The sequence below is a fragment of the Ranitomeya variabilis genome, chromosome 4, assembly GCF_051348905.1.
Source record: "Ranitomeya variabilis isolate aRanVar5 chromosome 4, aRanVar5.hap1, whole genome shotgun sequence".
In the NCBI taxonomy this organism is placed as follows: domain Eukaryota; kingdom Metazoa; phylum Chordata; class Amphibia; order Anura; family Dendrobatidae; genus Ranitomeya; species Ranitomeya variabilis.
The window spans coordinates 742129863-742157111 of NC_135235.1; the positions used below are offsets into that span (position 1 = coordinate 742129863).

Below are 27249 nucleotides of genomic sequence, written 5' to 3' on the forward strand. Positions count from 1 at the left end.
GCGTGCTTGTATGGTTTTGACCCTGTTCTGTTCCCTGTTGTGGTTTTGTCCTTTGATTCTGTACTGTGAATCTGCTTCTCCGGTGTTCTGACTCCTGCTACGTCCCTGACTTTTCTTGATTAGACTGTCCCTTGTGTACTGTGTTTGCCTTTCTGGTTCATGGACCTCGGCTTGTCTTGGATTCCGTCTTCCTCCTGTGTTCTGTTATTCCCCTGGTGTCTGGCAGACCTCTCTCCCCTCTCCCTGTCCCTGGGGTCCAAGTAGCGTCCCGCCCTCATCTTCAGGAGCAGCGCTAGGCCCCACCTCTTTCCCCTCTGACCTGCGGTCATGTTCCACAGGTCCTGTCAGTACACTCCCCACCCGGTGCTCGGCTTTCTGCAGCCCCGCTGAGTAGCTGTCATCTCACCCAGCTCTGGGATGCTGTGAGTTCAGCTGTCAGGACTGCTGAAACCGCTGATAAGTGCCCATCCGACAGTTTCGCCTGACATTATAACCGACCCATATTTTATTTTCTTAACTCTCCTTCTCTGGGGAAGGGTGGGGAAGTTATGGATCACATGCAGGCATTGTCTGAGCAGATCCAACACCTGACTCAGCTGTTTCAGAAACGTAATGTGGAGCAGCATACCATGACTCATGCACAGCGGCAATTAGCTGATACTGTGCAAGGGGCAGTTTCTGCTGGTAACCTGGGAGCGGGGGGTAGTCGGGATGTTGCCTTGGTGTCCCCTGAAACCCCGGGTAAGCTTCCGGATACATTTTCAGGACACAATAAGGATCTTAGAGCCTTCAAAGAGGGTGCAAACTTTTTTTTTCCCTAAGACTCTGTTCCTCAGGTGATGAGTTTCAGAGAGTGGGGGTCGTTATATCTTTACTTAGAGGGGCCCCCCCAAGCTTGGGCTTTTTCCCATCTTCCCTCAGCCTCTGAGAGATTGACGGTGGATGCTTTCTTTGAAGCTTTGGGGCATATTTATGATTAATCTGACAGAGTGCGCCTGGCGGAGGACATGGTAATGAGTGTGTGTAAGGGGAAGCACTCGGCCGAGTCGTTATTCTCGGAATTCCAACATTGGCCTGCGGAGGTCTCCTGGGATGATGCCTTGCGGGGTTTGTTCCGGAGAGGCTTGTCCAAATGCCTTAAGGATGCTTTGGCACTTCACCCTCCGCCCGACTCTTTGGAGGACGCTATGACCCAAGCTGTACGCATAGATCGCAGATTACGGGAAAGAGGGGTAATGCAGCATGATACCCCTCTATTCTCCAGTTGTAAAGGAACTGGTGTCACTCCAGAGCCTAAGGAAATTGGTACCATTACACTTAAGGAAAAAGAAAGGAGAAGTCGCCGTGAGATGCAACTATGTTTTTGCTGCGGAGAACCTGGACACTGGAAGAGGGATTGTCCTTCCTGTCCATCATCCTCCAAGGTGACATGAAACGACTAGGTCTGGCTGGTGGTCGAGGAAGCTGACTAGACATTTAAGTACATTTCTCCTCATGATCTAAAATGTTACTAAGGCTGCTGTCACACTAGCAGTATTTATTCAGTATTTTACATCAGTATTTGCACGCAAAAAACAGGAGTGGGTGATAAATACAGAAGTGGTGCATATGTTTCTGTTATACTTTTCCTCTATTTGTTCCACTCCTGGTTTTGGCTTACAAATACTGATGTAAAATACTGACAAAATACGGCTAGTGTGACAGCAGTTGAACTGTTGGTGGACAACTGTCATTTTTCTTCCACAGCTTTGGTGGACAGTGGCTCATCCATCAATCTGATCAGCAATTGTGTTGTTTCCCAATTCAAGATAAGGATAGTCAGGCTCAAGACCCCACTCAAAATCGTGGTCATTGACTCATCTCCCCTCACCCAAGCTGGGATTCTTTATGTTTGAGTCTTTTTAGTTACAAATTGGTGCTTCTCACATGGGGGAGTTAAAATGTTTTATTTTGGACAATCTGCCTTCAGGGCTGGTGCTGGGAATGCCGTGGCTGCAACGCCATAACCCTGTCATTATCTGGGAGTCGGGCAAGATTGTCATGTGGGGTTCAGAATGTGTTAATCCCTGTTATAAATCAATTTTGTGTGTGGAACCTGCAAATTCTGTTTGTGTCATCTGTTAGTCTGGAGGGTATTCCGGAGTACCTAAAAGACATTGAGAATGTATTTTCTGAAAGCGAAGCCGAGGCTTTACCACTGCATAGAACCTATGATTGCGCTATTGATTTAATTTCCAGGGCTAAACTGTCTAAAGCTTGTTTATTTAATTTGCCATGTCTGGAGAGATTACCCATGAAGGAGTATATTGCTGAAAGCCTTTGTAAGGGGCATATACGTTTCTCCTGTGGCTGCTGGTTTCTTTTTTGTTAAGAAAAAAGATGGCGGTTTACGCCCCTGCCTCGACTTTAGGGAGCTTCACAAAATTACGGTGAGGAACACTTACCCCTTTCCTCTTATCCCAGATTTGTGTAATCAGCTCTGGGGCTAAATGGTTCTCCAAACTACACTTTCGGGGGGCTTACAATCTGATTAGGGTACAGGAAGGGGATGAATAGAAAACTGCCTCTCTCAAGTCAGAGGGTCTTTTTGAAAATTTGGTGATGCCATTCGGTCTCACTAATGCCCCAGCTGTATTACAAAATTTTATTAATGTGGTTTTTGCAGACCTCATAGGCCGCTTTGTGGTAATTTACTGAGTTGACATTCTGATGTATTCTGCTGATAGTTATTCTCATTTGCTTCATTTAAAAAAGGTGCTCCAGAAACTCAGGGAGAATCAACTGTTTGTCAAACTTGAAAATTTTTTCGTTCTTTGTACAGGAGTTATCTTTTCTTGGACTTATTGTATCAGCAGAGGGGTTTCGGATGGATCCCAAGAAGGTGCAAGATATAGTTAAGTGGTTCATACCCCGGGGCCTCAGAGGACTCCAGCGCTTCTTGGGATTCGCTATCTATTACCGCAAATTCATCAAAGGGTTTTCGCAGATAGTTAAGCCCCTCACAGACCACACATGTAAGGGGGCGGATGTTAAAAATTGGTCTTCATTGGCTAAACAGTCTTTTCTAACTCTGAAGAAATGTTTCATATCTGCCCCAATTTTGATAGAACCTGACCTGTACAAACCGTTTGTTGTTGATGTTGATGCTTCAGAGGTGGGGGTGGGAGCAGTGTTGTCCCAGGGGCCCGCTACTTTGACTAACCTTATGCCCTGAGCCTTCTTCTCCAGAAAGTTCTCTTCGATCGAGAGGAATTACGATATGGGCAATAGGGAGCTCCTAGCTGTTAAATTGCCATTCGAAGAATGGAGGCATTTTTTGGAGGGGCGGCTCAACCTATCATTGTGATCACGGACCATAACAATTTTGCGTATATTGAGTCTGGTAAGAGGTTAACCCCCAGGCAGGCTCGTTGGTCGCTGTTTTTTTCTAGATTTCTATTTTCTATCACCTTTCGCCCTGGGTCGAAAAATGTTAAAGCAGATGCTTTATCACGTAGTTTTGAGCCAGTGTCCACCCCCGAGCCGCCATTCTCCAACCTGGGGTGGTGGTAGCTGAGGTTTCATCAGCATTAGAGAGGGAGATTGTGGAAGCTCAGACTTTAGCTCCAAGGTCTAAACCCGAAGGCAAATTATTTGTTCCCGAGCAGTTGCGCTCTCAGCTCCTGCGGCAATTTCATGAGTCTAAACTAAGTGCTCATCCTGGTATTTCAGCCACACATGAAGCAGTAGCAAGGGTTTTTTGGTGGCCTTTAATAACTTCTGATGTTAAAAAACATGTTTCCGCGTGTGGGGTCTGTGCCCGTTCTAAGAGCTCTCATTGCCGGTCGGCCGGGGAATTGGTTCCTTTACCTGTTCCAAAGAGGCCATGGACTCATCTGTCCATGGACTACATTACTAAGCTCCCTCCTTCCCAGGGTAATACGGTGGTATGGGTCATTGTGGACAGGTTTTCCAAACAGGCCCATTTTATACCTATGGCAGCCTTACCTTCTGCGAAAACTCTCTCCAGATACTTTCTCCTACATGTTGTGCATTTGCATGGTGTACCTATGAATTTGGTGTCTGACAGGGGGGTACAATTTGTGGCTAACTTTTGGTGGGCTTTTTGTAAAAAGCTAGGGATTTCCTTGTCTTTCTCTTCAGCATATCATCCTGAAAGTAACGGTCAAACAGAGCACACCAATCAATCGAACAGATTCTTTGATTTTTTACCTCGGTTTTACAAGATGACTGGTGTGATGCTCTGCCTTTAGCGGAATTCACCTTCAATAATCGGGTGAAACAATCTACTGGTAGGTCTCCATTTTTTCTATCAATTACGGGTTTAACCCACACTTTGGGGAATTCTCACAGATGGTTTCTGGCTGTCCGGGGGCGGAGGGGTGTGTCAAACAGCTCAGTAATTTGTGGTCAAAGGTCCAGCAAAATATCTCCAAAGCTCAGGGGAAGTATACATTTTTAGCTGAAAGGAAAAGAAATCTTGACCAGGGGTTACAGCTTGGGGATAAGGTGTGGCTTTCTACGCGAAACATCAGCCTTAAGGTACCTTCGACTAAGCTAGCCCCTAAATTTATCGGTCCCTATAAAAACATTGAGTTAGTTAATCCTGTGGCTTATCGCTCGCGACTTCCTGCCTCTTTGAAACTTCATCATATGTTCCATAGGTCTCTGTTAAAACTGGGTTCGGTAGTAGAAGATCCTGGTTCGGTTCCTTCCCCGCTGTTGATAGATGCACTACACTGCACTGCACTGCACTGCACTGACCTCGCTGCCTCCTCATCACTACCGAAGCTACCGCCTCACCAACACCGGAGCTCCCGCAACCCCCAACCTACTGTCTCCTTCCCCATAATCCTGTAGAATGTAAGCCCGCAAGGGCAGGGTCCTCGCCCCTCTGTATCAGTCTGTCATTGTTAGTCTGTCTACTGTAAGTGATATCTGTAATCTGTATGTAACCTTCTCATGTACAGCACCATGGAATCAATGGTGCTATATAAATAAATAATAATAAATGGACACAAGGAGTTTGAGGTGCAACACATTGTGGACTCCCGCCGAGTTCACAGATCATTGCAGTACATGCTACATTGGAGGGGATACGGGCCTGAGGATCAATCATGGGTGCCTGCCAGATTGGTGCATGCTGACCGGTTGGTTCGAGCTTTCCATGCTCGGTATTCTGAGAAACCTGGGGGTCCGGAGGCCTCCCCTGTTGAGAAGGGGTTACTGTCATGATCTGTTGGATATATTCTGTTTGGAGTATCTAGGGTTAAATCCGGATAGCCTCATTTTGGTTTCTCTGAGGCTTTTTATAGCCTCTTTCTGGGACCTGCTTTGTCAGTTATACTTCTGCCCTCGGCTTAGAGTGACGACCCCTGTGTGCCTGTGCCTTGTGCCTGTGTTCTAGCTTGCTTGTATGGTTTTGACCTGGTTCTGCTCCCCGTTGTGGTTTTGTCCTTTGATTCTGTACTGTGTATCTGCTTCTCCGATGTTCTGACTCCTGCTACGTCCCTGAATTTTCTTGATTAGCCTGCCCCCTGTGTACTGTGTTTGCCTTTCTGGTTCACTGACCACCTCTTGTCTTGGATTCCGTCTTCCTCCTGTTTTCTGTTATTCCCCTGGTGTCTGGCAGGCCTCTCTCCCCTCTCCCTTGGCCCCGGAGTCCCAGTAGCGTCCATCACTCATCTTCAGGAGCAGCGCACGAGGCCCCGCCTCCTTCCCCTCTGACCTGCGGTCACATGCCACAGGTCCTGTCAGTACACTCACCACCCAGCGCTCTGTTTTCTGCAGCCCCACTGTACAGCTATAATCTCGCCCAGCTCCCGGATGCTGCGAGTTCAGCTGTCACAGTTTGTCTGAGGCGCTGGCTCTCACTATCAGGACTGCTGAAACCGCTGTTAAGTGCCCATCCAGCGGTTTCTCCTGACACTTTTTTCTGCCAAGGGCCATTTGGATATTTATACAATACTTCGGGGGTTGTACAAACTGCGCCCAAAAAGTACATCCTGACTGGCACAGGTTTCAGGACGTAATCTTTCATTACATGCCCTTCAGTGTTCAGTAGTGAAAACTGCATATATGTGCTAACAGACCAAGAAGAAATTAATGAGCTGGTTGTAATCAAAATAGACCTCTCTGCCCAAGAAAGCGGTCCCTGAGAATCTGCTAGGGGCCTGATAAAAGGTCATTGAGGGCTATAAATGGCCCTGGAGCCTGAGGTTCCCAACCCCTGTTATAAAGGAAGATAATCCATAGACCCCTGAAAGGCAACAACTGGCGGGCCTCATTCAAATATTTTTAAAATGTATTTGCTGTACTCCTACAATCAAAAAAGGCTTGGTAAAATGTGCAAAGCCATGAAAACATAAGTAGTGATGAGCGAGTATACTCGTTCATCACTAATTATAAAGGAGGGTAATGCAGTAATCCTCTTCAGGTGTGAGCATCTTCTTCCTCGGTAGGCTTGAGTGACTGCATCCCCTGTTTCCTGAAGCCCGGTGCAGGGCTGCCTGTTGTGAATTCCACTCTTGGGCTCCCTCCGGTGGTTGTAAGTGGCACTTTTGTGAGTTCTGCTCTTGGGCTCCCTCTGGTGGTTTTAAGTGGTACTGCTGCTCCTTGGATTTAGTAGTCAGCAGCTGCTTCCACTGATTGTCTTTCTGGCTCGGCTATTTAGCCTGGTTCCATCCTTCAGCCTGTGCCAGTTGTCAATGGTTCCTGGTTGGATTCACATCTCTGCTTGGATTTCCCTGATATTCTGACCAGTTCAGCAAAGTTAAGTCCTTGCTTTGTTCTTTTGCAGTCCACTTGTTGTGGACTTAATCTTTCTGCACTTTTCTAGTCCAGCTTGTCAGTATGGATTTATTCAGTTAAGCTGGAAGCTCTGGGAAGCAGATTTACCCTCCACACCTTTAGTCAGGTGTGGAGATTTTTGTAAACTCTGTGGTGGATTTTTCTACTTTTTAATACTGACCGCACAGTATTCTGTCCTGTTCTATCTATCTAGCTAGACTGGCCTCCTTTGCTACATCCTGGTTTCATTCTGCGTATGTCATTTCCCTCTCCACTCACAGTCAATATTTGTGGGGGGCTGTTCTATCCTTTGGGGATTTTCTCTGAGGCAAGATAGCTTTCCTGTTTCTATCTTTAGGGGTAGTTAGTCCTCCGGCTGTGACGAGGTGTCTAGGGAGTGACAGGAACATCCCACGGCTACTTCTAGTGTTGTGTTAAGCTCAGGAACTGCGGTCAGTACAGGTACCACCTCCTCCAGAGCACGTCCCATGTTGCTCCTAAACCACCAGCTCATAACAGTACAACTGGCCAAAAATGAATTAAATGCATCTCAAAAGAAGGAAAAGGAAGTTCTGAGCCATTTTTTTTTCTGCAGTCTGTTTTGTCTTTTTTTTCCTCTTAATCTCTGGGTGGTTCAGGATTTTGGCGCTGGCATGGATGTTCAGGGTTTGTTTTCTCGTGTGGATCAACTTGCTGCAAGAGTACAGAGTATCCAAGATTATGTTGTCCAGACTCCGGCTTTAGAGCCTAGAATTCCAACCCCTGATTTGTTTTTTGGGGACAGATCCAAGTTTTTGAACTTTAAAAATAACTGCAAATTGCTTTTTGCCTTGAAACCCCGTTCCTCTGGTGATTCCATTCAGCAGGTTAAAATTGTCATCTCTCTGCTGCGTGGTGACCCTCAGGACTGGGCATTCTCCCTTGAATCAGGGGATCCGGCGTTGCTTAATGTAGACGCATTTTTTCAAGCGCTCGGATTATTGTATGATGAACCTAATTCTGTGGATCATGCAGAAAAGACCTTGTTGGCCCTGTGTCAGGGTCAGGAAGCGGCAGAAGTATACTGCCAGAAATTTAGAAAATGGTCTGTGCTCACTAAATGGAATGAGGAGGCTCTGGCAGCAATTTTCAGAAAGGGTCTTTCTGAAGCCCTTAAAGATGTTATGGTGGGGTTCCCCTCGCCTGCTGGTTTGAGCGAATCTATGTCTCTAGCCATTCAGATTGATCGGCGCCTGCACGAGCGCAAAGTTGTGCACCATATGGCAGTATCCTCTGAGCAGAGTCCTGAGCCTATGCAATGTGATAGGATTTTGACTAGAACAGAACGGCAGGAATTCAGACGCCAGAATAGGCTGTGTTTTTACTGTGGTGATTCTGCTCATGTTATTTCTGATTGCCCTAAGCGTACTAAGAGGGTCGCTAGGTCGGTTACTATCAGTACTGTACAGCCTAAATTTCTCTTATCTGTGACCTTGATTTGCTCATTATCGTCCTTTTCTGTCATGGCATTTGAGGATTCAGGCGCTGCCCTGAACTTGATGGACTTGGAATTCGCCAGGCGCTGTGGTTTTTCCTTGCAGCCTTTGCAGAGCCCTATTCCTTTGAGGGGCATTGATGCTACACCGTTGGCCAAGGATAAACCACAGTATTGGACTCAGCTGACCATGTGCATGGCTCCAGCACATCAGGAAGATTGCCGTTTTCTGGTGTTGCATAATTTGCATGATGTTGTTGTACTGGGTTTTCCATGGTTACAGGGACATAATCCGGTGCTGGATTGGAAATCTATGTCTGTGACTAGTTGGGGTTGTCAAGGGATACATAGTGACGTTCCTTTATGTCAATTTCCTCTTCCCCCTCTTCTGAAGTTCCTGAGTTTTTGTCGTATTTCCAGGATGTATTTGATGAGCCCAAGTCAAGTTCCCTTCCTCCACATAGGGACTGTGATTGTGCTATTAACTTGATTCCTGGCTGTAAGTTCCCTAAGGGCTGACTTTTCAATCTGTCTGTGCCAGAGCATGCCGCCATGCGGAGTTATGTTAAGGAGTCTTTGGAGAAGGGGCATATTCGGCCGTCTTCCTCACCATTGGGAGCGGGATTCTTTTTTGTTGCCAAGAAGGATGGCTCCTTGAGACCCTGTATTGATTATCGCCTTCTTAATAAGATCACGGTCAAATTCCAATACCCTTTACCTTTACTTTCAGATTTGTTTGCTCGGATAAAGGGGGCTAGTTGGTTTACTAAGATTGACCTTCGAGGGGCATATAATCTTGTTCGCATTAAACAGGGTGACGAATGGAAAACTGCATTTAATACGCCCGAAGGCCATTTTGAATACCTTGTGATGCCTTTCCGGCTTTCTAATGCTCCTTCTGTATTTCAGTCCTTCATGCATGATATTTTCCGCAATTATCTTGATAAATTCATGATTGTGTATTTGGATGATATTTTGATTTTTTCCGATGATTGGGAGTCTCATGTGAAGCAGGTCAGGATGGTATTCCAGATCCTTCGTGATAATGCTTTATTTGTGAAGGGGTCTAAGTGCCTATTTGGAGTTCAGAAGGTCTCTTTTTTGGGTTTTATTTTTTCTCCCTCGTCTATAGAAATGGATCCTGTTAAGGTCCAAGCCATTCATGACTGGATTCAACCCACATCGGTGAAGAGCCTTCAGAAATTTTTGGGCTTTGCTAATTTTTATCGCCGTTTCATTGCCAACTTTTCCAGTGTGGTTAAGCCCCTGACCGATTTGACGAAGAAAGGCGCTGATGTGACGAATTGGTCCTCTGCGGCTGTTGAGGCCTTTCAGGAGCTTAAACGCCGATTTACTTCTGCCCCTGTGTTGCGTCAGCCGGATGTTTCTCTTCCTTTTCAGGTTGAGGTTGACGCTTCTGAGATTGGGGCAGGGGCCGTTTTGTCTCAGAGGAGTTCTGATGGTTCTTTGATGAAACCGTGTGCCTTTTTATCCAGAAAGTTTTCGCCTGCGAAGCGCAATTATGATGTCGGCAATCCGGAGTTGTTGGCTATGAAGTGAGCATTTGAGGAGTGGCGACATTGGCTTGAGGGAGCCAAGCACCGCGTTGTGGTCTTGACCGATCATAAGAATCTGATTTACCTCGAGTCTGCCAAGCGGCTGAACCCTAGACAGGCTCGATGGTCCCTGTTTTTCTCCCGTTTTGATTTTGTGGTCTCGTATCTTCCGGGATCTAAGAATGTGAAGGCTGATGCCCTCTCTAGGAGTTTTTTGCCTGATTCTCCTGGAGTCCTTGAGCCGGTTGGCATTCTTAAGGAAGGGGTGATTCTTTCTGCCATCTCCCCTGATTTACGGCGGGTGCTTCAGGAATTTCAGGCTGATAAACCTGACCGCTGTCCTGTGGGGAAGCTGTTTGTTCCTGATAGATGGACAAGTAAGGTTATTTCTGAGGTTCATTGTTCAGTGTTGGCTGGTCATCCTGGGATTTTTGGTACCAGAGATTTGGTTGCTAGGTCCTTTTGGTGGCCTTCCTTGTCGCGGGATGTGCGTTCTTTTGTGCAGTCCTGTGGGACTTGTGCCCGGGCCAAGCCTTGCTGTTCCCGCGCTAGTGGGTTGCTTTTGCCTTTGCCGGTCCCTGAGAGGCCCTGGACGCATATTTCCATGGATTTTATTTTGGATCTTCCTGTTTCCCAGAAGATGTCTGTTATCTGGGTGGTTTGTGACCGGTTCTCTAAAATGGTCCATTTGGTACCTTTGTGTCATGAATCCCCAATGGCTAGGGATAGCAAGGGACAAGCAAAGTAATACAAAATATAGGACGAGCTCTAGGGTGATGGAACCTGGGCTGACCGCTGCCCTACGCCTGACAAACGCAACTAGAGATAGCCAGGGAGCGTGCCTACGTTGGTTCTAGACGCCACGCACCAGCCTAAGAGCTAACTAGTACTGCAGAGAAAATAAAGACCTCACTTGCCTCCAGAGGAATGAACCCCAAAAGGTATAGTTGCCCCCCACATGTATTGACGGTGAAATGAGAGGAAGGCACACACATAGAGATGATATATATAGGTTCAGCAAATTGAGGCCAGCTGTAAACTAGAAAGCAGAACGATACAAAAGGGGTCTGAGCGGTCAGCAAAAAACCCTAATCAAAAAACCATCCTGAGATTACAAGAACCCATGTGCCAACTCATGGCACATGGGGAGAACCTCAGTCCACTAGAGCTACCAGCTAGCATAGAGACATAATAAGCAAGCTGGACAAAAAAACCAACAACTGAAAATCAGCACTTAGCTTATCCTGAAAGATCTGGGAGCAGGTAGGCAGGAACCAAACAGAGCACATCTGAATACATTGATAGCCGGCAAGGGAATCACAGAAAGGCCAGGTAAAATAGGAAACACCCAGCCTCTGATGGACAGGTGGAAACCAAAGGCCGCAACCCACCAAAGTCACCCAGTACCAGCAGTAACCACCAGAGGGAGCCCACAAACAGAATCCACAACACCTTTGCCTAAATTGCCTTCCTCCTCTGATTTGGTTCCATTGTTTTTTCAGCATGTGGTTCGTTTGCATGGCATTCCGGAGAATATTGTGTCTGACAGAGGTTCCCAGTTTGTTTCTAGGTTTTGGCGGGCCTTTTGTGCTAGGATGGGCATTGATTTGTCTTTTTCTTCGGCGTTTCATCCTCAGACAAATGGCCAAACTGAGCGAACTAATCAGACCTTGGAAACCTATTTGAGATGCTTTGTGTCTGCTGACCAGGATGATTGGGTGGCCTTCTTGCCGTTGGCCGAGTTTGCCCTTAATAATCGGGCTAGTTCGGCTACTTTGGTTTCGCCTTTCTTTTGTAATTTTGGTTTTCATCCTCGTTTTTCTTCGGGGCAGGTTGAGCCTTCTGATTGTCCTGGTGTGGATTCTGTAATGGACAAGATACAGCAGATTTGGACTCATGTGGTAGACAATTTGACGTTGTCTCAGGAAAAGGCTCAACGTTTTGCTAACCGCCGTCGGTGTGTTGGTCCCCAGCTTCGGGTGGGGGATTTAGTCTGGTTATCTTCTCGTCATGTTCCTATGAAGGTTTCTTCCCCTAAGTTCAAGCCTCGGTTTATTGGTCCTTATAAGATTTCTGAGATTATCAATCCGGTATCTTTTCGTTTGGCCCTTCCAGCCTCTTTTGCCATCCATAATGTTTTCCATAGATCGTTGTTGCGGAGATATGTGGTGCCCTTTGTTCCCTCTGTTAATCCTCCTGCCCCGGTGTTGGTTGATGGGGAGTTGGAATATGTGGTGGAGAAAATTTTGGATTCTCGTTTTTCGAGGCGGAGGCTTCAGTATCTTCAAGTGGAAGTGGTTATGGCCAGGAGGATAATTCTTGGGTTGTTGCCTCCGATGTCCATGCCGCCGATTTGGTTCATGCTTTTCACTTGGCTCGTCCTGATCGGCCTGGGGGCTCTGGTGAGGGTTCGGTGACCCCTCCTCAAGGGGGGGTACTGTTGTGAATTCCGCTCTTGGGCTCCCTCCGGTGGTTGTAAGTGGTACTGCTGCTCCTTGGATTTAGTAGTCAGCAGCTGCTTCCACTGATTGTCTTTCTGGCTTGGCTATTTAGCCTGGTTCTATCCTTCAGCCTGTGCCAGTTGTCAATGGTTCCTGGTTGGATTCACATCTCTGCTTGGATTTCCCTGATATTCTGACCAGTTCAGCAAAGTTAAGTCCTTGCTTTGTTCTTTTGCAGTCCACTTGTTGTGGACTTAATCTTTCTGCACTTTTCTAGTCCAGCTTGTCAGTAAGGATTTATTCAGTTAAGCTGGAAGCTCTGGGAAGCAGATTTACCCTCCACACCTTTAGTCAGGTGTGGAGATTTTTGTAAACTCTGTGGTGGATTTTTCTACTTTTTAATACTGACCGCACAGTATTCTGTCCTGTTCTATCCATCTAGCTAGACTGGCCTCCTTTGCTACATCCTGGTTTCATTCTGCGTATGTCATTTCCCTCTCCACTCACAGTCAATATTTGTGGGGGGCTGTTCTATCCTTTGGGGATTTTCTCTGAGGCAAGATAGCTTTCCTGTTTCTATCTTTAGGGGTAGTTAGTCCTCCGGCTGTGACGAGGTGTCTAGGGAGTGACAGGAACATCCCACGGCTACTTCTAGTATTGTGTTAAGCTCAGGAACTGCGGTCAGTACAGGTACCACCTCCTCCAGAGCACGCCCCATGTTGCTCCTAAACCACCAGCTCATAACAGCTGCCATCAGGGCATTACTGCCCTGACTGGCGTATGGGGCCCAGTGGGCAGAGGGGGCCCGCATCGGGCCACGTCTCATCTGCTCACTGGGCCCCTACCGGCAGGCTAAACCAGGCCCTTACCGGCGCTGCGGCAGTTTTTACACTATTGACGTGCGGGAGGCTGGGAGCTGACGTCAGCCACAGCACGTACGTTGCCGGCGCCTGACATCATTGTCAGTCGCCGGCGAGTGCGCGCTTCAGCTGCATGGAGGGAGCTTCGCCCGCCGCAGGAGCACGGCCAGGTAAGAAGAACTTTTTTTTTTATTGAGAGTGGCAATCCGGGGGCCCGGGGAAGACTGAGACATGGGGACAGAATGGTGGAAACGGGAGGGGGGCAGAATGCTGGACACGGGAGGGGGGGAAGAATGCTGGACACGGGAGGGGGGCAGAATGCTGGACACGGGAGGGGGGCAGAATGCTGGACACGGGAGGGGGGGCAGAATGCTGGACACGGGAGGGGGGGCAGAATGCTGGACACGGGAGGGGGGGCAGAATGCTGGATACGGGAGGGGGGGCAGAATGCTGGATACGGGAGGGGGGGCAGAATGCTGGACACGGGGGGGGGCAGAATGCTGGACACAGGGGGGGGCAGAATGCTGGACACGGGGGGGGGGCAGAATGCTGGACACGGGGGGGCAGAATGCTGGACACGGGGGGGCAGAATGCTGGACACGGGGGAAGAACGCTGATCATGGGGGCAGAATGGTGGACATGGGGGCAGAATGGTGGACATGGGGGCAGAATGGTGGACATGGGGGCAGAATGGTGGACGTGGGGGCAGAATGCGAGATACAGGGCATGACTGGAGACACTGGGGGCATGACTGGAGACACTGGGAGCATGACTGGAGACACTGGGAGCATGACTGGAGACAGATGGGGCAGGATTGGATACACGGAGCATGATTGGAGACGAAGGGCAGGATTGCAGACATGGGGGCATGACTGGAGACATAGGGGGCAGAATGGAGATGCAAGGAATGATTGGAGACACTGGGCAGGATGAAAGACATGGGGGCATGATTGGAGACAGATGGGGCAGGATGGGGAGATCATATGGGGCAGAGTGGATACTCATGAGGGTAGAATGGGAGAACATATGGCTGAAGCCAGGAATGAGACACACAGGGGCCAGGATGGGGAATATTATTACCATAGGGGCTAATTAAGGGATATTATTACTGCAGTGATGTATTTATTTTTTGAGTATACTGCTTTAAATGGGGGGGGGCGGTCCTGTTACTGTGTAGAGTTATACCATGTAGTCTTTTTTTTTCTTCATGTGGTGTAATGTAGAAGTTGGGAAAAATTAATTAATGTGTTCTGCAAGCGGAGCTTGAGATAACTGTGTAATTTCCTGCAGGGACGAGCCCAGGCTGTGCTGGATGAAAGATGAAAAACAAAGATGAAGGACTTCACCTAGAGACGTCACTGGTGAGTCAGTGTGTTAGGCCGGTTTCACATTAGCGTTGCGGACTTCCTCAGTGAAGCCCCGCCCTCGGCCGCACCTCCGCCGCTAGCTCCGCCTACTTCTGCATGCGGCCGGCATGTGGCCAGCGTACCTATCTTTAACATTAGGTACGCAGGTCGTGCCGCTGTATGCGGATGCTTCCGCATGCGTCATTTTAACGATGCGGCGACCAGCGTAGAACACAGCTTGTAGCAATTTTTTTTCTCCGCATTGTCAAAACGACGCATGCGGAAGCATCCGCATACAGCGGCACGACCTGCGTACCTAAAGTTAAAGATAGGTACGCAGGCCGCATGCAGAAGTAGGTGGAGCAAGCGGCCGAAGGCGGGGCTTCACGGAGGAAGTCCGCAGCCCTCCGCAGCTCCTCAAAACGCTAGTGTGAAACTAGCCTTACCTATACACTGACACTATACTATATACAGAGCTCCTGTGTATAATACCACCAGTGATCACTGTATTACCTGTACACAGACACTGCATACTAAGTACAAATCTCCTGTGTATAATGGCACTTATGGTGATAGTATTGTATTATTTTTTTTTTATTACTGATCAGTATTGTAGTATTCAGTCACTATGTGGTGGTAATATGTGGTCTGGTCATGGTGCGGTGGGATTTGTTCCTTGTATGTGATATTATTCGGTCACTGGTGGCAATATGTGGTCTGGTCATGGTGTGGTGGCATTTGTTCCCTGTATGTGGCATTATTGACCACTATGTGGTGGTAAAATGTGATTTGGACATGATGCGGTGGTATTTGTCCCTTGTTTGTGATATTATTCGATCACTGTGGTGGTAATATGTGGTCTGGACATGGTGTAGCGGTATTTGTTCGTTGTATGTGATATTATTGGTCATTTTAAAAATTGAAAAATAAATAAAAATACCTAAATTGTATTGCATATTTTAACAAATATTTAATAGGTTACAGCAGAGTGGGGCCCGGCCAAAAGTGTCTACAGTGTTATGGTGGCAGCTTAAAAAATCTTTTTGCCAAAACAAAAGCTGCCGGCTATATGTGTGATCTAGTGGTGGGAACTGTTAATGTGCGATAGGTGAAGGTGAGAAGTGGAGTTTTTCCAAGAGAGAGAAAGGTGGGACTGTGGACAGTTCGAGGGGTGGAGGCGGGGCTGGGGTGGAGCCTGGGTGGAGTCTCCAGGCGGGCCCCGAAAATTTTGCCAGTATAGGGCCCCGAAATTTCTAGTCCCAAATTTCCGGTCACTCCCTCGGGAGTCTGACGTGATTCCACCATCTTTGCTGTCCACCAAGGACCTTTCCCTGTATGGATGACCAATTGCATCCGGAAACATTTTTTAACGCTTTTTTGGAGTGCTATATATCACATATAAAATTACAGGAGGGGCTGGGGGGGCATACACATCACAGGAGATGCTGGGACATATTCATCACTGGGGAGGCCCGGGGGGAATAGACAACACTGAAGGGCTATATACATTACTAGGAAGCACAGACAGCACTGGGGGTATATATGTCCCTAGGGGGAATATACATCACTGGTGGCACATACATCACTGGGGGCTATATACATCACAGGTGGGGGGGATATACAGTACGTCTGGGGTAAATGCAGCACTGGGGAATATACATATCATTTGAGGGCACATACAGCCCTGGGGAATATACATATCATTTGAGGGCACATACAGCCCTGGGGGAGATATACAGCACTGGGGGAAGGGGGATATATAGCACTGGAAGGGACAGACATCACCTGGCAGGCACATGGATCACGAAAGGGACACAGATCACCAGGGGGGTGGCATGAAGAAAACAGGGTGGCACAGAGTTCACGGGGTGGGGGGGCACATAGCTGGAGGGGACAGATATCACAGGGGGCACATGGAACACATGGGTGCACAAATACCACAGGGGGTTCAAAGTAGGGGGACACAGGAATGACATAGATCACAGGGGTGGCACAGATCACAGGGGGGGAATATAGCTGGGGGAGCAGAGAGATCACAGGGGGAACAGATCACCGGGGGGTGGCACAAAGATCATAGAAGGAGGGGCACATAGCTGGGGGGGGGGTCACAGAAATCACTGGGGATATATAGCTTTGGGGCACAGAGGTCACAGGGGAGCCCATAGCTGGAGACGCAGATCAGAGGGGGGTCATAGAGTTGGGGGCACAAAGATCATATTGGGGCAAATAACTGGGGGGCACACAGCTTAGGCTACTTTCACACTAGCGTCGGGAAAGACCCGTCACTGTGCGTTGGGCCGACGTTCCCGACGCTAGCGTGGTCTCCGCCGCACAACGGGGGCAGCGGATGTATTTTTCCAACGCATCCGCTGCCCCATTGTGAGGTGCGGGGAAGTGCGGGGAGGTGGGGGCGGAGTTCCGGCCGCGCATGCGCGGTCGGAAAAAGCGGACCGTCGGGAGCAAAAAACGTTACATGTAAGGTTTTTTTCTCCCGACGGTCCGCTAACACACGCCCAAGCGTCGCAAAACGGACGCGACGTTTGGCAATGCGTCGCAAATGCGTCGCTAATGCGTCGCTAATGTTAGTCTATGACGAAAAAACGTATCCAGCAAGAACTTTTGCTGGATGCGTATTTTCGGCAAAACGACGCATTTGCGACGTATTGCAGTTAACGCTAGTGTGAAAGTAGCCTTAGGGGCAGAGCTCACCAGCAGAAAAGTACAGAGCTGCAGACACAGAACACTTTGAACTCTCTAGCAGCAGCTCCTCTTCCGGAACAGGAGGACGGGAGTGCATTGGGCACTAACCCCGCCCACCCCAATGACATCATTCATATGCAGGCAGCGTTCTGTAATGAACGCTGAATACTGTGCACTTGAGGGTTAAGGGGCCGGCAGCTGGCAGGATATGGCTGCCGCCCGAGCCTTGTTGACTCCGGGGACCTGCCTGCGGGCCGCACGAGGTTCCCCACCCCTGCCCTAATCGCTGCCTACAGACTGTATTCAGCCACTCTCCCTGCTCCTGCAACTCTCCCTTCCTCCCTAGGCTAAATGCAGATTGCATCTGATACAAACTTCAAAGCACAAGATTAGAAGGGCTGTTAGTATGATGGTTCAGCTTCAGCACCAGTGTCTACACTACAGGACTCTGAGACGTTGTACTGCACACACACACGCCTGGACAAGCACTCTCTCCTCCAATAACAACTGTCACAGAGCTGTGCAATGGTGTCACTGTGCCGAGCCTGACACCGCCTACCATTTTAACAACCCCCTGATGATGTCACACAGCCAGGAATGAGAGTAATGCCACTACTAAGATGGCTACAGCATTACAGTGACCCACAGACAATCCCCGCATGCTTTTTGGCTGTGTAACAGGCGCTATACATGCGGGGGGGGGATTCAATTTTGAAAGTAAGCACCGGATAATGCTCACCGAGTAACGAGCACATCCGAGCACCCAGATAATCACGTGATATCCGAGTATCACTGACCACATTCCCTCATCCCTAATCGGGATTCTAGGAAGCCAACAGCATCATTACCCTCCGCTTTCTCTTAGAGGACCATCATAATATTTTTTTCAAGTGATTTTCTAACTTGTCAGCACATTCTATGTGCACTGTTATTTGGGTTTTACAGATCTGGCCAGGTAAAGATCAGAATCTTCTAATGGGTCGTCCGCTAGGGCCTGGGGTACTCGGTACCAGGTCCGGTCTTAAAGGGGATGTCACGGTGGCTGCGACCCGGTCCGTGCCCTGGGTGCCCAATTAAAGGGGAACGGTCTTTAAAGGGGTTTTTCAATAAAGTTTGTCTGGACGTCACCTGTGGTGTTCGGTCAGTGGGGACCGACGCCGCTTAAAGGGGTCCTCTGGGCTGATGGTATGGCAGCTAGATGGTGATGCTTCCCACAGGTGAAGCGGGGTCCCCAGGGCTCACAAGGTATATGGCAAAAATGGGGGGTTGCCGATAAATTAAGGACACAGGGTTGCAGTCTTTACCTGGTTTACTGAGATGATATTCAGCCTCAGTCCAGGGTACCGGCAACAGGTACAGAAGGAGTCCAGGCAGCCCGGACACAAGTGGAAGTCGCCTTGGCAGGTCAGGTTGGGAGCCTTCCACTTTGCACTCACTATTAGTCCCTTGCTACCTGAAGTGTCATCACAAGGTCCTCGTTCTTCCCTGTCCTGGGACAGTACCTGTATGGAAGGCAGCTTGAACCATTCCTTCTGGGGTCTCTGCATGGTGACTCCAGGCTCCAGAATGCTGCGGTACAACAGGTGTGGTGTGGGCAACTGACGCATAGTCCTATGCCCTCCGGTTTTGCTATGGGGCTTGCAGCTCCCCACAGCCTAGCCTCGGGCTCCCGGTACCCAGTTTCTGCGCTCTGGCTTAAGGAGGCCCACTCACAGCCTCCTCTAGCCCTTGATCTCTCCTCTGCTCCTTTCCCTTCACTGTCTGCTCCAGACTAAACTGACTCCTCCTCCAGACCAGGATCTTTATTCAGGGAAGCTGCACTGAAACCGGGTTTAGAACTCCCCCTCCTGGCCTGGATTCAGAAGGTGTTGTGTGCATGGTTTACCTGCCAAAGAAATCCTTCTCGTTTCCAGGCACAGCACTACCTTCTCCGAGAAGAAGGCAGCACTACTGTGGTACCTGAACTCCTGGGGTGCCACACTAATCCCAGGGGGTAGGTGTATCCTCCAGGTTGTAAGTTCAATAGAAAAGGGCTTTCACAAAATCATTTGAACATTTTTAGATGGAGGAGAATGTTCTATTCTAGAGGCAAAATGGTGATCACACAATTGTGATAAGGCCAAACTACACGACTGATAAAGCAGCCACAGCCGGTCACTGAGAAGAATCTGTGACTTCTCTGTATTTAGTGGTCACTACTCACCTGGGTAGTCATATGTTGGAATCTCCTCTTTACACACCTTATCACCCCTCACACATGTCTCTGTAGTATTAATATGGGTCAGATCTTCACCCTGAAACAAATGTTGTAAATGTCACCGACAGATGGAGAAGTCACATCAATGAAGAGCTCTAATCCTGCCATCTCCACCATTCTCATTACACAAGCATAAAACATATAATACTGGTGGATAAAACAAGACTGAGTACAAGACCTTCACAGCCATCTACACATCATAGGGGAGATCTCATGACTCCTTCTCTCCATCTACCTGATGATCCTGAGGAACACAGAGATCTTGTTTACAGTCCTGTGGAAGAAGAGGATGAGGATATCTCTCTGGTGTTGTCTTCTTACTGGATAGATCTGGAGGAAACACATACAGGGACTGAATTCATTCTTTACATACAGATAATTATAGGCCGTGTGTAATTAGTCCTGTCTATTACCTGGTGATGTCAGGGGCTGGGGAACCTCCATCATGACATCCTTGTACAGATCTTTGTGTCCTTCTAAATACTCCCACTCCTCCAAGGAGAAATAGATGGAGACATCCTGACACCTTATAGGAACCTGACACAAACAATGATACCGTCATCCCCCCGATTCCTTCATAGAGTTACTGTATAATGTCCCAGCATTCCCATTCCCAGCAGTGTCACCTCTCCAGTCAGCAGCTCAATCATCTTGTAGGTGAGTTCTAGGATCTTCTGGTCATTGATGTCCTTATGTATTAGGTGAGGTGGAGGCCTTGTGATTGGGCTCAGGGGTCTTCCCCATCCCTCAGACACAGGGTCCTGACAGCTCTCACTAGAGGTCTTCTTCACCACTGTGTAATCCTGGTAATGGAGAGACACATTAATAAATCTCACTACAGACATTTCCAGAGTCCTCACCTCTCCAGTTCTGTCCATCTGTTATTCCCAAAGATAAGAATGATGTAATGTGACGTCATCAGAATCTCTCACCTCTCCAGTAAGCCGGAAGAGGATCTCTAGGGTGAGGTGTAATATCCTCTCCGCCATCTTGTCTCTGTCCATATCCATCCTTGATTAATTCAGAAAAATTCTCTCAATATACAAGATGTCCACTGAGAAGATCTGACACTGTAGGGAAATGAATAGGAAGAAAATGAGCCAATGTAACATCTTAAAGAATGACAACAAGGGGAGGCATACCAGGAGAAAGAATATGTAGATATTGCATTCTCTAGTCTTGTACAGACCGGAACACAAGTTGAATTGCTGACCACGACATCTCTTCCATGCTCCCAATCACTAGCTAAGTTGGCCACTGCTTAGGCAACTTATTGGCTGTAGGAATCATATGTTTTTTGGGACTGAAACCATCATTGGTTGTGGATACTTCACACTAGACCTTGGAAATCAAGGTCCCAGAGTCTGGAGGAAGAGTGGAGAGGTGCACAATCCAAGCTGCTGGAGGTCTAGTATGAAGTATCCACAATCAGTGATGGTTTGGGGAGCCATGTCATCTGCTGGTGTAGGTCCACTGTGGTTTATCAAGACCAAAGTCAGTGCAGCCGTCTACCAGGAAGTTTTAGAGCACTTCATGCTTCCCTCTGCCGACAAGCTTTTTGGAGATGGAAATTTCAGGGTATGTGCACACGTTGCAGATTTGCCTGTGGATTTTTCTGCACTGAACCTGCATCTCTTGGCAGAAAACGCAGGTGCATTTTTGATGTGTTTTTTTATGCGGTTTTTGATGCGTTTTTGAAAGCTAAATAAAGATGTATTATTGAACAAAAAAAAATATTTGTGATGTAATTTCTTGTCCAACCTCCTCTTTTACATTTGTCCAACCCACTCTCCATTGCACACAGATAGATAGATAGATAGATAGATATATATCTCATTCCTTCATCTCATTCCTTCTATCTATCTATCTATCTATCTATCTCATTCCTTCTATCTATCCCATATCTATCTATCTATCTCATTCCTTCTATCTATCTATCTAGCTATCTATCTATCCCGTTCCTTGTATCTATCCCACATCTATAGATAGATAGAAGGAATGAGATAGATATATAGATAGATCTACATATAGATAGATCTATAGATATATGGATAGATCTATGTATCTATCTATAGATATATGTATGGATAGATATATCTATGGATAGATGTAGATCGATATATGGATAGTTAGGCTACGTTCACACATCAGGTTTTTTTCAGGCAGGCAGGATCCGGCAAATTTTTGAAAAAACGGATCCGTTGCAAATAGTGAAAAACTACTAATCCTATAGTAGTGAAAGTTTATTATTTTAATATTTTTTACAGGCGAGCAATGGCTTCGGGGATCAAGGTGATGGTGAGTATGTACTCTATGTTGTATCTACTATATGTGTTGTGTATATGTACTGTATGTCTATATGTATGTGTTGCATGTACTGTATGTCATACTGTATGTTGCATGTACTGTTGTATGTAGTATGTTCTGTATGTCATATGTTGGATGTACTGTATATATACTGTACTGTAGATATATGTATGTGTTGTATGTACTGTTGTATGTTGTATTTATTGTTGTATGTTCTGTTGTATGTAGTATGTTATGTACATCATATGTTGCATGTTGTATGTACTGTATGTCATATGTACTGTTGTATGTTGCATGTACTGTATGTCATATGTTGTATGTTCTGTTGTATGTTGCATGTGCTGTATGTCATATGTTGTATGTACTGTTGTCTGTACTGTATGTCATATGTTGTATGTACTGTTGTATGTGCTATATGTTGTGTTGTATGTTATGTTGTATGAACTGTCGTATGTTGTATGTACTGTTGTATGTTCTGTATGTCATATGTTGTATGTAATGTTGTATGAAGTGTTCTGTATGTCATGTTGTATGTACTGCCATATGTTGTATGTACTGTTGTATGTAACATGTTCTGTATGTCATATGTTGTATGTAGTATGTTCTGTATGTCATATGTTGTATGTAATATGTTCTGTATGTCCTATGTTGTATGTACTGTATGTTATATGTGTTTTTTTTACATTCAACACATTAGCCGGACGATGGGACTACTAGTGTCCCATCATTGGCTAATGTGTCAATCACTGTCACTGTAGCAGGCATAGCCCGATGGGACTTTTACTCCCGTCGGACGATGCCTGCACACACACACACACAAAGACCCCCCCCGCACAGCCCCCGGGACAGCCCTGCACAGACCCCACTCACATAAACACGCGGACCCACCCGCACACACATACACGCACAGTCTCCGCCCGCACTCTTCCCTCCTCCTGATCTGCAGCATTTCCCCCGCAGCTAAACCGCAGATCTTTTTTTACATGCTGCGGATCTGCCTGACTCAATGCAAGTCAATGCGTGCAGAAACGCTGCAGATCCGCACAAAGAATTGACATGCTGCGGAAAAAACAACGCTGAGTTCCCGCGTGTTTTTTTCCGCAGCATGTGCGCAGCGGATTTGGTTTTCCATAGGTTAACATGCCACTGTTAAACGCATGGAAAACTGCGGCACATCAGCAGCGTCAAACAATCCGCAACGTGTGAACATGGCCTCATTCTCCAGCATGACTTGGCACCTGTCAACACTGCCAAAAGTACCAATACCTCGCTTAAAAACAATAGTATCACTTTGCTTGATTGGCCAGCAAACGCGCCTGACCTTAACCCCATAGAGAATCTGTGCGGTATTGTCAAGAGGAAGATGAGAAACACCAGACCCAACAATGCAGACGAGCTGAAGGCTGCCATCAAAGCAACCTGGGCTTCCGTAACACCTCAGCAGTGCCACATGCTGATCGCTTCCATGCTGCTTGGATGCAGTAATTGATGTCAAAGGAGCCCCGGCCAAGTATGAATATACACTGAAAACAATGTTTCTATTTGTTTTCACTCTCACCCCTATAATCCTTCACTTTCTGCTAACCCCCCTAATCCCTACACCTAGTAAGGAACTGTCCATCTGTTCTTCAATTCTCCCCATCCATCCAGCTCACCTCCTCCTCAAAACTGTTCCTCAACATACAATTCTCTGTCTCCAAACACAGACAGCCCCCTCATGCTTTCTCCTGCTAACACTATCTGCTCCTCCTCACTACCGGTGATATTGCTCCAAATCCTGGTCCTCCTCACCACGTTCCCACAGTCATTTTTACCTCCCATCCACGCTCTATCACAGCTTTCCGTAACCTCTCTAACCTTATACCCATTCGCCCAGCCCCCGCTTCCCCAATCCTACTAACTGGAACTCTATGGAACACTCGCTCTGTCTGCAACAAACTTTCCTACATCCATGATCTATTACTAACAAACTTTCTTTCCTCGCTATCACTGAAACCTGGCTCACCCCTCTGACACAGCTTCTCCTGCTGCACTCTCATACAGTGGATTCCACCTTTCACACACCACCCGCCCCAGCAGCACACATGGTGGAGGAGTTGGTTTTCTCCTGTCAGATAACTGCTCCTTCACCCAAATTCCACTGCAACCCTCTATTACCCTCCCTTCCTTTGAGGTGCACTCTGTGCGCATCTATTCCCCCTTCAACCGGCTGTCATTTACCACCCCCCAGGGCAAGCCATTTCTTTCTTTGACCACTTCACTACCTGGCTACTTCATTTCCTTTCCGCTGACATCCCCACTATCATCATGGGTGACTTCAACATCCCCATTGAAACTTCCCTCTCAGCTGCTACTAAACGTCTATCTCTCATTTCCTCCTTCGGCCTCAATCAATGGTCTTCTGCAGCAACTCACAAAGATGGCCACACATTGGACCTCATCTTCACCCGCCTCTGCTCCCTATCTAACCTCTAACCTCTCTCTCTCTTTCTGACCACAACCTACTCACATTCTCTCTCTTTGCTACTCCTTGTCCACAATCCCCACTCCATAAACTCGCACACGCTCGCAGAAATCTTAAACACCTCGATCTACACTCACTGTCCGAATCCTTCCTCCCTCTTACAGACATAAGTTCCCTACACAATGCGGATGCCGCTGCTGCTCTATATAACAACACAATAGCTGTAGCTCTGGAATCGGTCGCCCCTCTCACAGATAAAAAAGCTCGAAAAATCAACAGACAGCCCTGGCACACCAGCCTTACCAAAGAACTGAGACGGGCTACCAGGGTTGCTGAGCGGAGTTGGAAAAGATCCCACTCCAACGATGACTTCATCGCATTCAAACAGTCCCTCACTACTTTCAAGGCCACACTCGATGCAGCAAAACAAACCTACTTCTCGTCTCTCATATCCTCCCTGTCTCAGAACCCTAAACAGTTATTCACTGTCAATTCTCTCCTCCGTCCCCCAGCACCTCCTCCCTCTCCACTCATCTCAGCCGAAGACTTTGCCTCATTTTTCAAGCAGAAGATTGATAGCATCAGAACCAGTTTTGGTCGACAACCCCCAGAGCCCTTTCTTCTAATTGCTCAGCCCTCCTCCAAAACCAACTTCTCCATTACAGAAGATCCACTCTACTCTCAAGATCACATCTCACCACCTGTGCACTTGACCCGATTCCATCCCACTTCATCCTAATCCTCACCACAGTCTTCATCACAACCCTAACCCATCTCTTCAACCTATAACAACTGGTGTCTTCCCCTCAAGCTTTAAACATGCCTCAATCACACCTATCCTCAAAAAGCCCTCTCTTGACCCATCGTCTGAATCTAACTATTGCCCCATATCACTTCTCCCCTATGCCTCAAAACTGCTGGAACAAAACGTCCATCTTGAACTGTCCTCCCACCTCTCTTCTTGCTCCCTCTTTGACCACTTACAACCTGGCTTCCAGCTGCATCACTTCACTGAAACTGCCCTAACTAAAGTCACCAATGACCTATTAACCGCCAAAGCCAAGTGATACTACTCTGTCGTCCTCCTCCTAGACCTGTCCTCTGCCTTTGAAACAGTGGACCATTCCCTATTACAGACCTTCTCATCTCTTGGCATCATTTACTTTGCCCTATCTTGGATCTAGTCATACCTAACAGACCGGACATTCATCGTCTCCCACTCGCACACCACCTCCTCACCTCGCCCCCTATCTGTCGGAGTCCTGCAAGGTTCAGTCCTGGGGCCTCTGCTCTTCTCCACCTACACCTTCGGCCTCGGACAGCTCACAGATTCTCATGGCTTTCAGTATCACCTCTATGCTGATGACACACAGATCTACATCTGTGGACCAGATTTCACCTCACTACTAAAAAGAATCCCACAATGTCTGTCTGCCATTTCATCCTTCTTCTCCGCTAGAGTTCTAAAACTTAATATGGACAAAACAGAATTCATCATCTTTCTCCCATCTTACTCGACTCCCCCAACAGACCTATCCATTAAAATACATGGCTGCTCACTCTCCCCAGTCCCACAAGCTCGCTGCCTCGAGGTAATCCTTGACACTGATCTCTCCTTCAAACCACATTTCCAAGCCTTTTCCGCTTCCTGCCGACTTCAACTCAAAAATATTTCACGGATCCGTACATTCCTCAACCGAGAATCTGCAAAAACCCTAGTCCATGCCCTCATCATCTCCCGCCTTGACTACTGCAACCTTCTGCTCTGTGGCCTCCCCTCTAACACTATCGCACCCCTCTAATCTACTTTAAACTCTGCTGCCTGACTAATCCACCTGTCCCCCAGCTATTCCTCAGCCTCTTCCCTCTGTCAATCTCTGCACTGGCTCCCCATTACCCAAAGACTCCAGTTCAAAATCCTAACCATGACACACAAAGCCATCCACCACCTGTGTCCTCCATACATCTGTGAACTTGTCTCTGGGTACTTACCTGCACGCAACCTCTGATCCTCACAAGATCTCCTTCTATACTCCCCTCTTATTTTCTCTTCCCACAATACAATCAAGATTTCTCCTGCGCATCACCCTTACTCTGGAAATCTCTATCCCAACATATAAGACGCTCGCCTACCATGGAAACCTTCAAAAAAGAACCTGAAGACCTACCTCTTCTGGCAAGCCTACAACCTGCAGTAACCACCGATCCAACAATCGCTGCACGACCAGCTCTACCCTCGCCTACTGTATCCTCACCCATCCCTTGTAGATTGTGAGCCCTCGCCGGCAGGGTCCTCTCTCCTCCTGTACCAGTCGTGATTTGTACCGTTTAAGATTACTGTACTTGTTTTTATTATGTATACCCCTCCTCATATGGCATCAAAGATCTCGCCCTATCTTGGATCTCCTCACACCTTTCCAACCACATACCTCCCACTCCCACACTACCTCATCCCACCCTCTCTCTGTTGGAGTCCCCCAAGGCCCTGTTCTAAGACCCCTATTCTTCTCAATCTATACACTTGGCCTGGGACAACTCAAAGTCCCATGGATTCCAGTACCACCTTTATGCTGATGACTGTTATGATCCGGTGACCTTGGAGCCGCATGAGACTTTCTCAGGAGTAGGTGGAACCTGTACTGACCGCAATTCCTAAACTGACACCGCAACTAGAAGTAGCCGTGGGGTGTACCTAACACATCCTAGACACCTCGACACAGCCGGAGGACTAAATACCCCTATAGATGGAAATGGGAATACTATCTTGCCTCAGAGCAGAACCCCAAAGGATAGGCAGCCCCCCACGAATATTGACTGTATTAGAGGAAAGACATACGCAGGCAGGAAACAGGATTTAGCAAAAGAGGCCACTCTAGCTAAATAGGAAAGGATAGGACAGAATACTAAGCGGTCAGTATAAAAACCCTAAAAATATCCACAGCAGATAATACAAAAATTCCACCATCTAACTAAAGACATGGAGCGTATATCTGCATCTCCTGAGAATCCAACTTGACTGTAAAAATCCTGACACAGTCTAAGCTGGACAAGACAA

At 47.6% G+C, this 27249-nt stretch overlaps 1 protein-coding gene across 1 annotated transcript in view; it reads right to left on the reverse strand.

The window, feature by feature from the left end:
* Positions 1 to 27249, reverse strand: part of LOC143768046 (uncharacterized) — a 50694-nt gene that overhangs the window by 13032 nt on the left and 10413 nt on the right. Inside the window, exons 2-6 of the mRNA XM_077256701.1 lie at positions 20356 to 20493; positions 20050 to 20226; positions 19837 to 19960; positions 19659 to 19753; positions 19370 to 19460 (exon numbers count right to left, since the gene is read on the reverse strand). Of these exons, the coding sequence (XP_077112816.1) occupies positions 19370 to 19460; positions 19659 to 19753; positions 19837 to 19960; positions 20050 to 20226; positions 20356 to 20433 (565 nt within the window). The 5' untranslated portion in view covers positions 20434 to 20493. The remainder of the gene's footprint in view (positions 1 to 19369; positions 19461 to 19658; positions 19754 to 19836; positions 19961 to 20049; positions 20227 to 20355; positions 20494 to 27249) is intronic.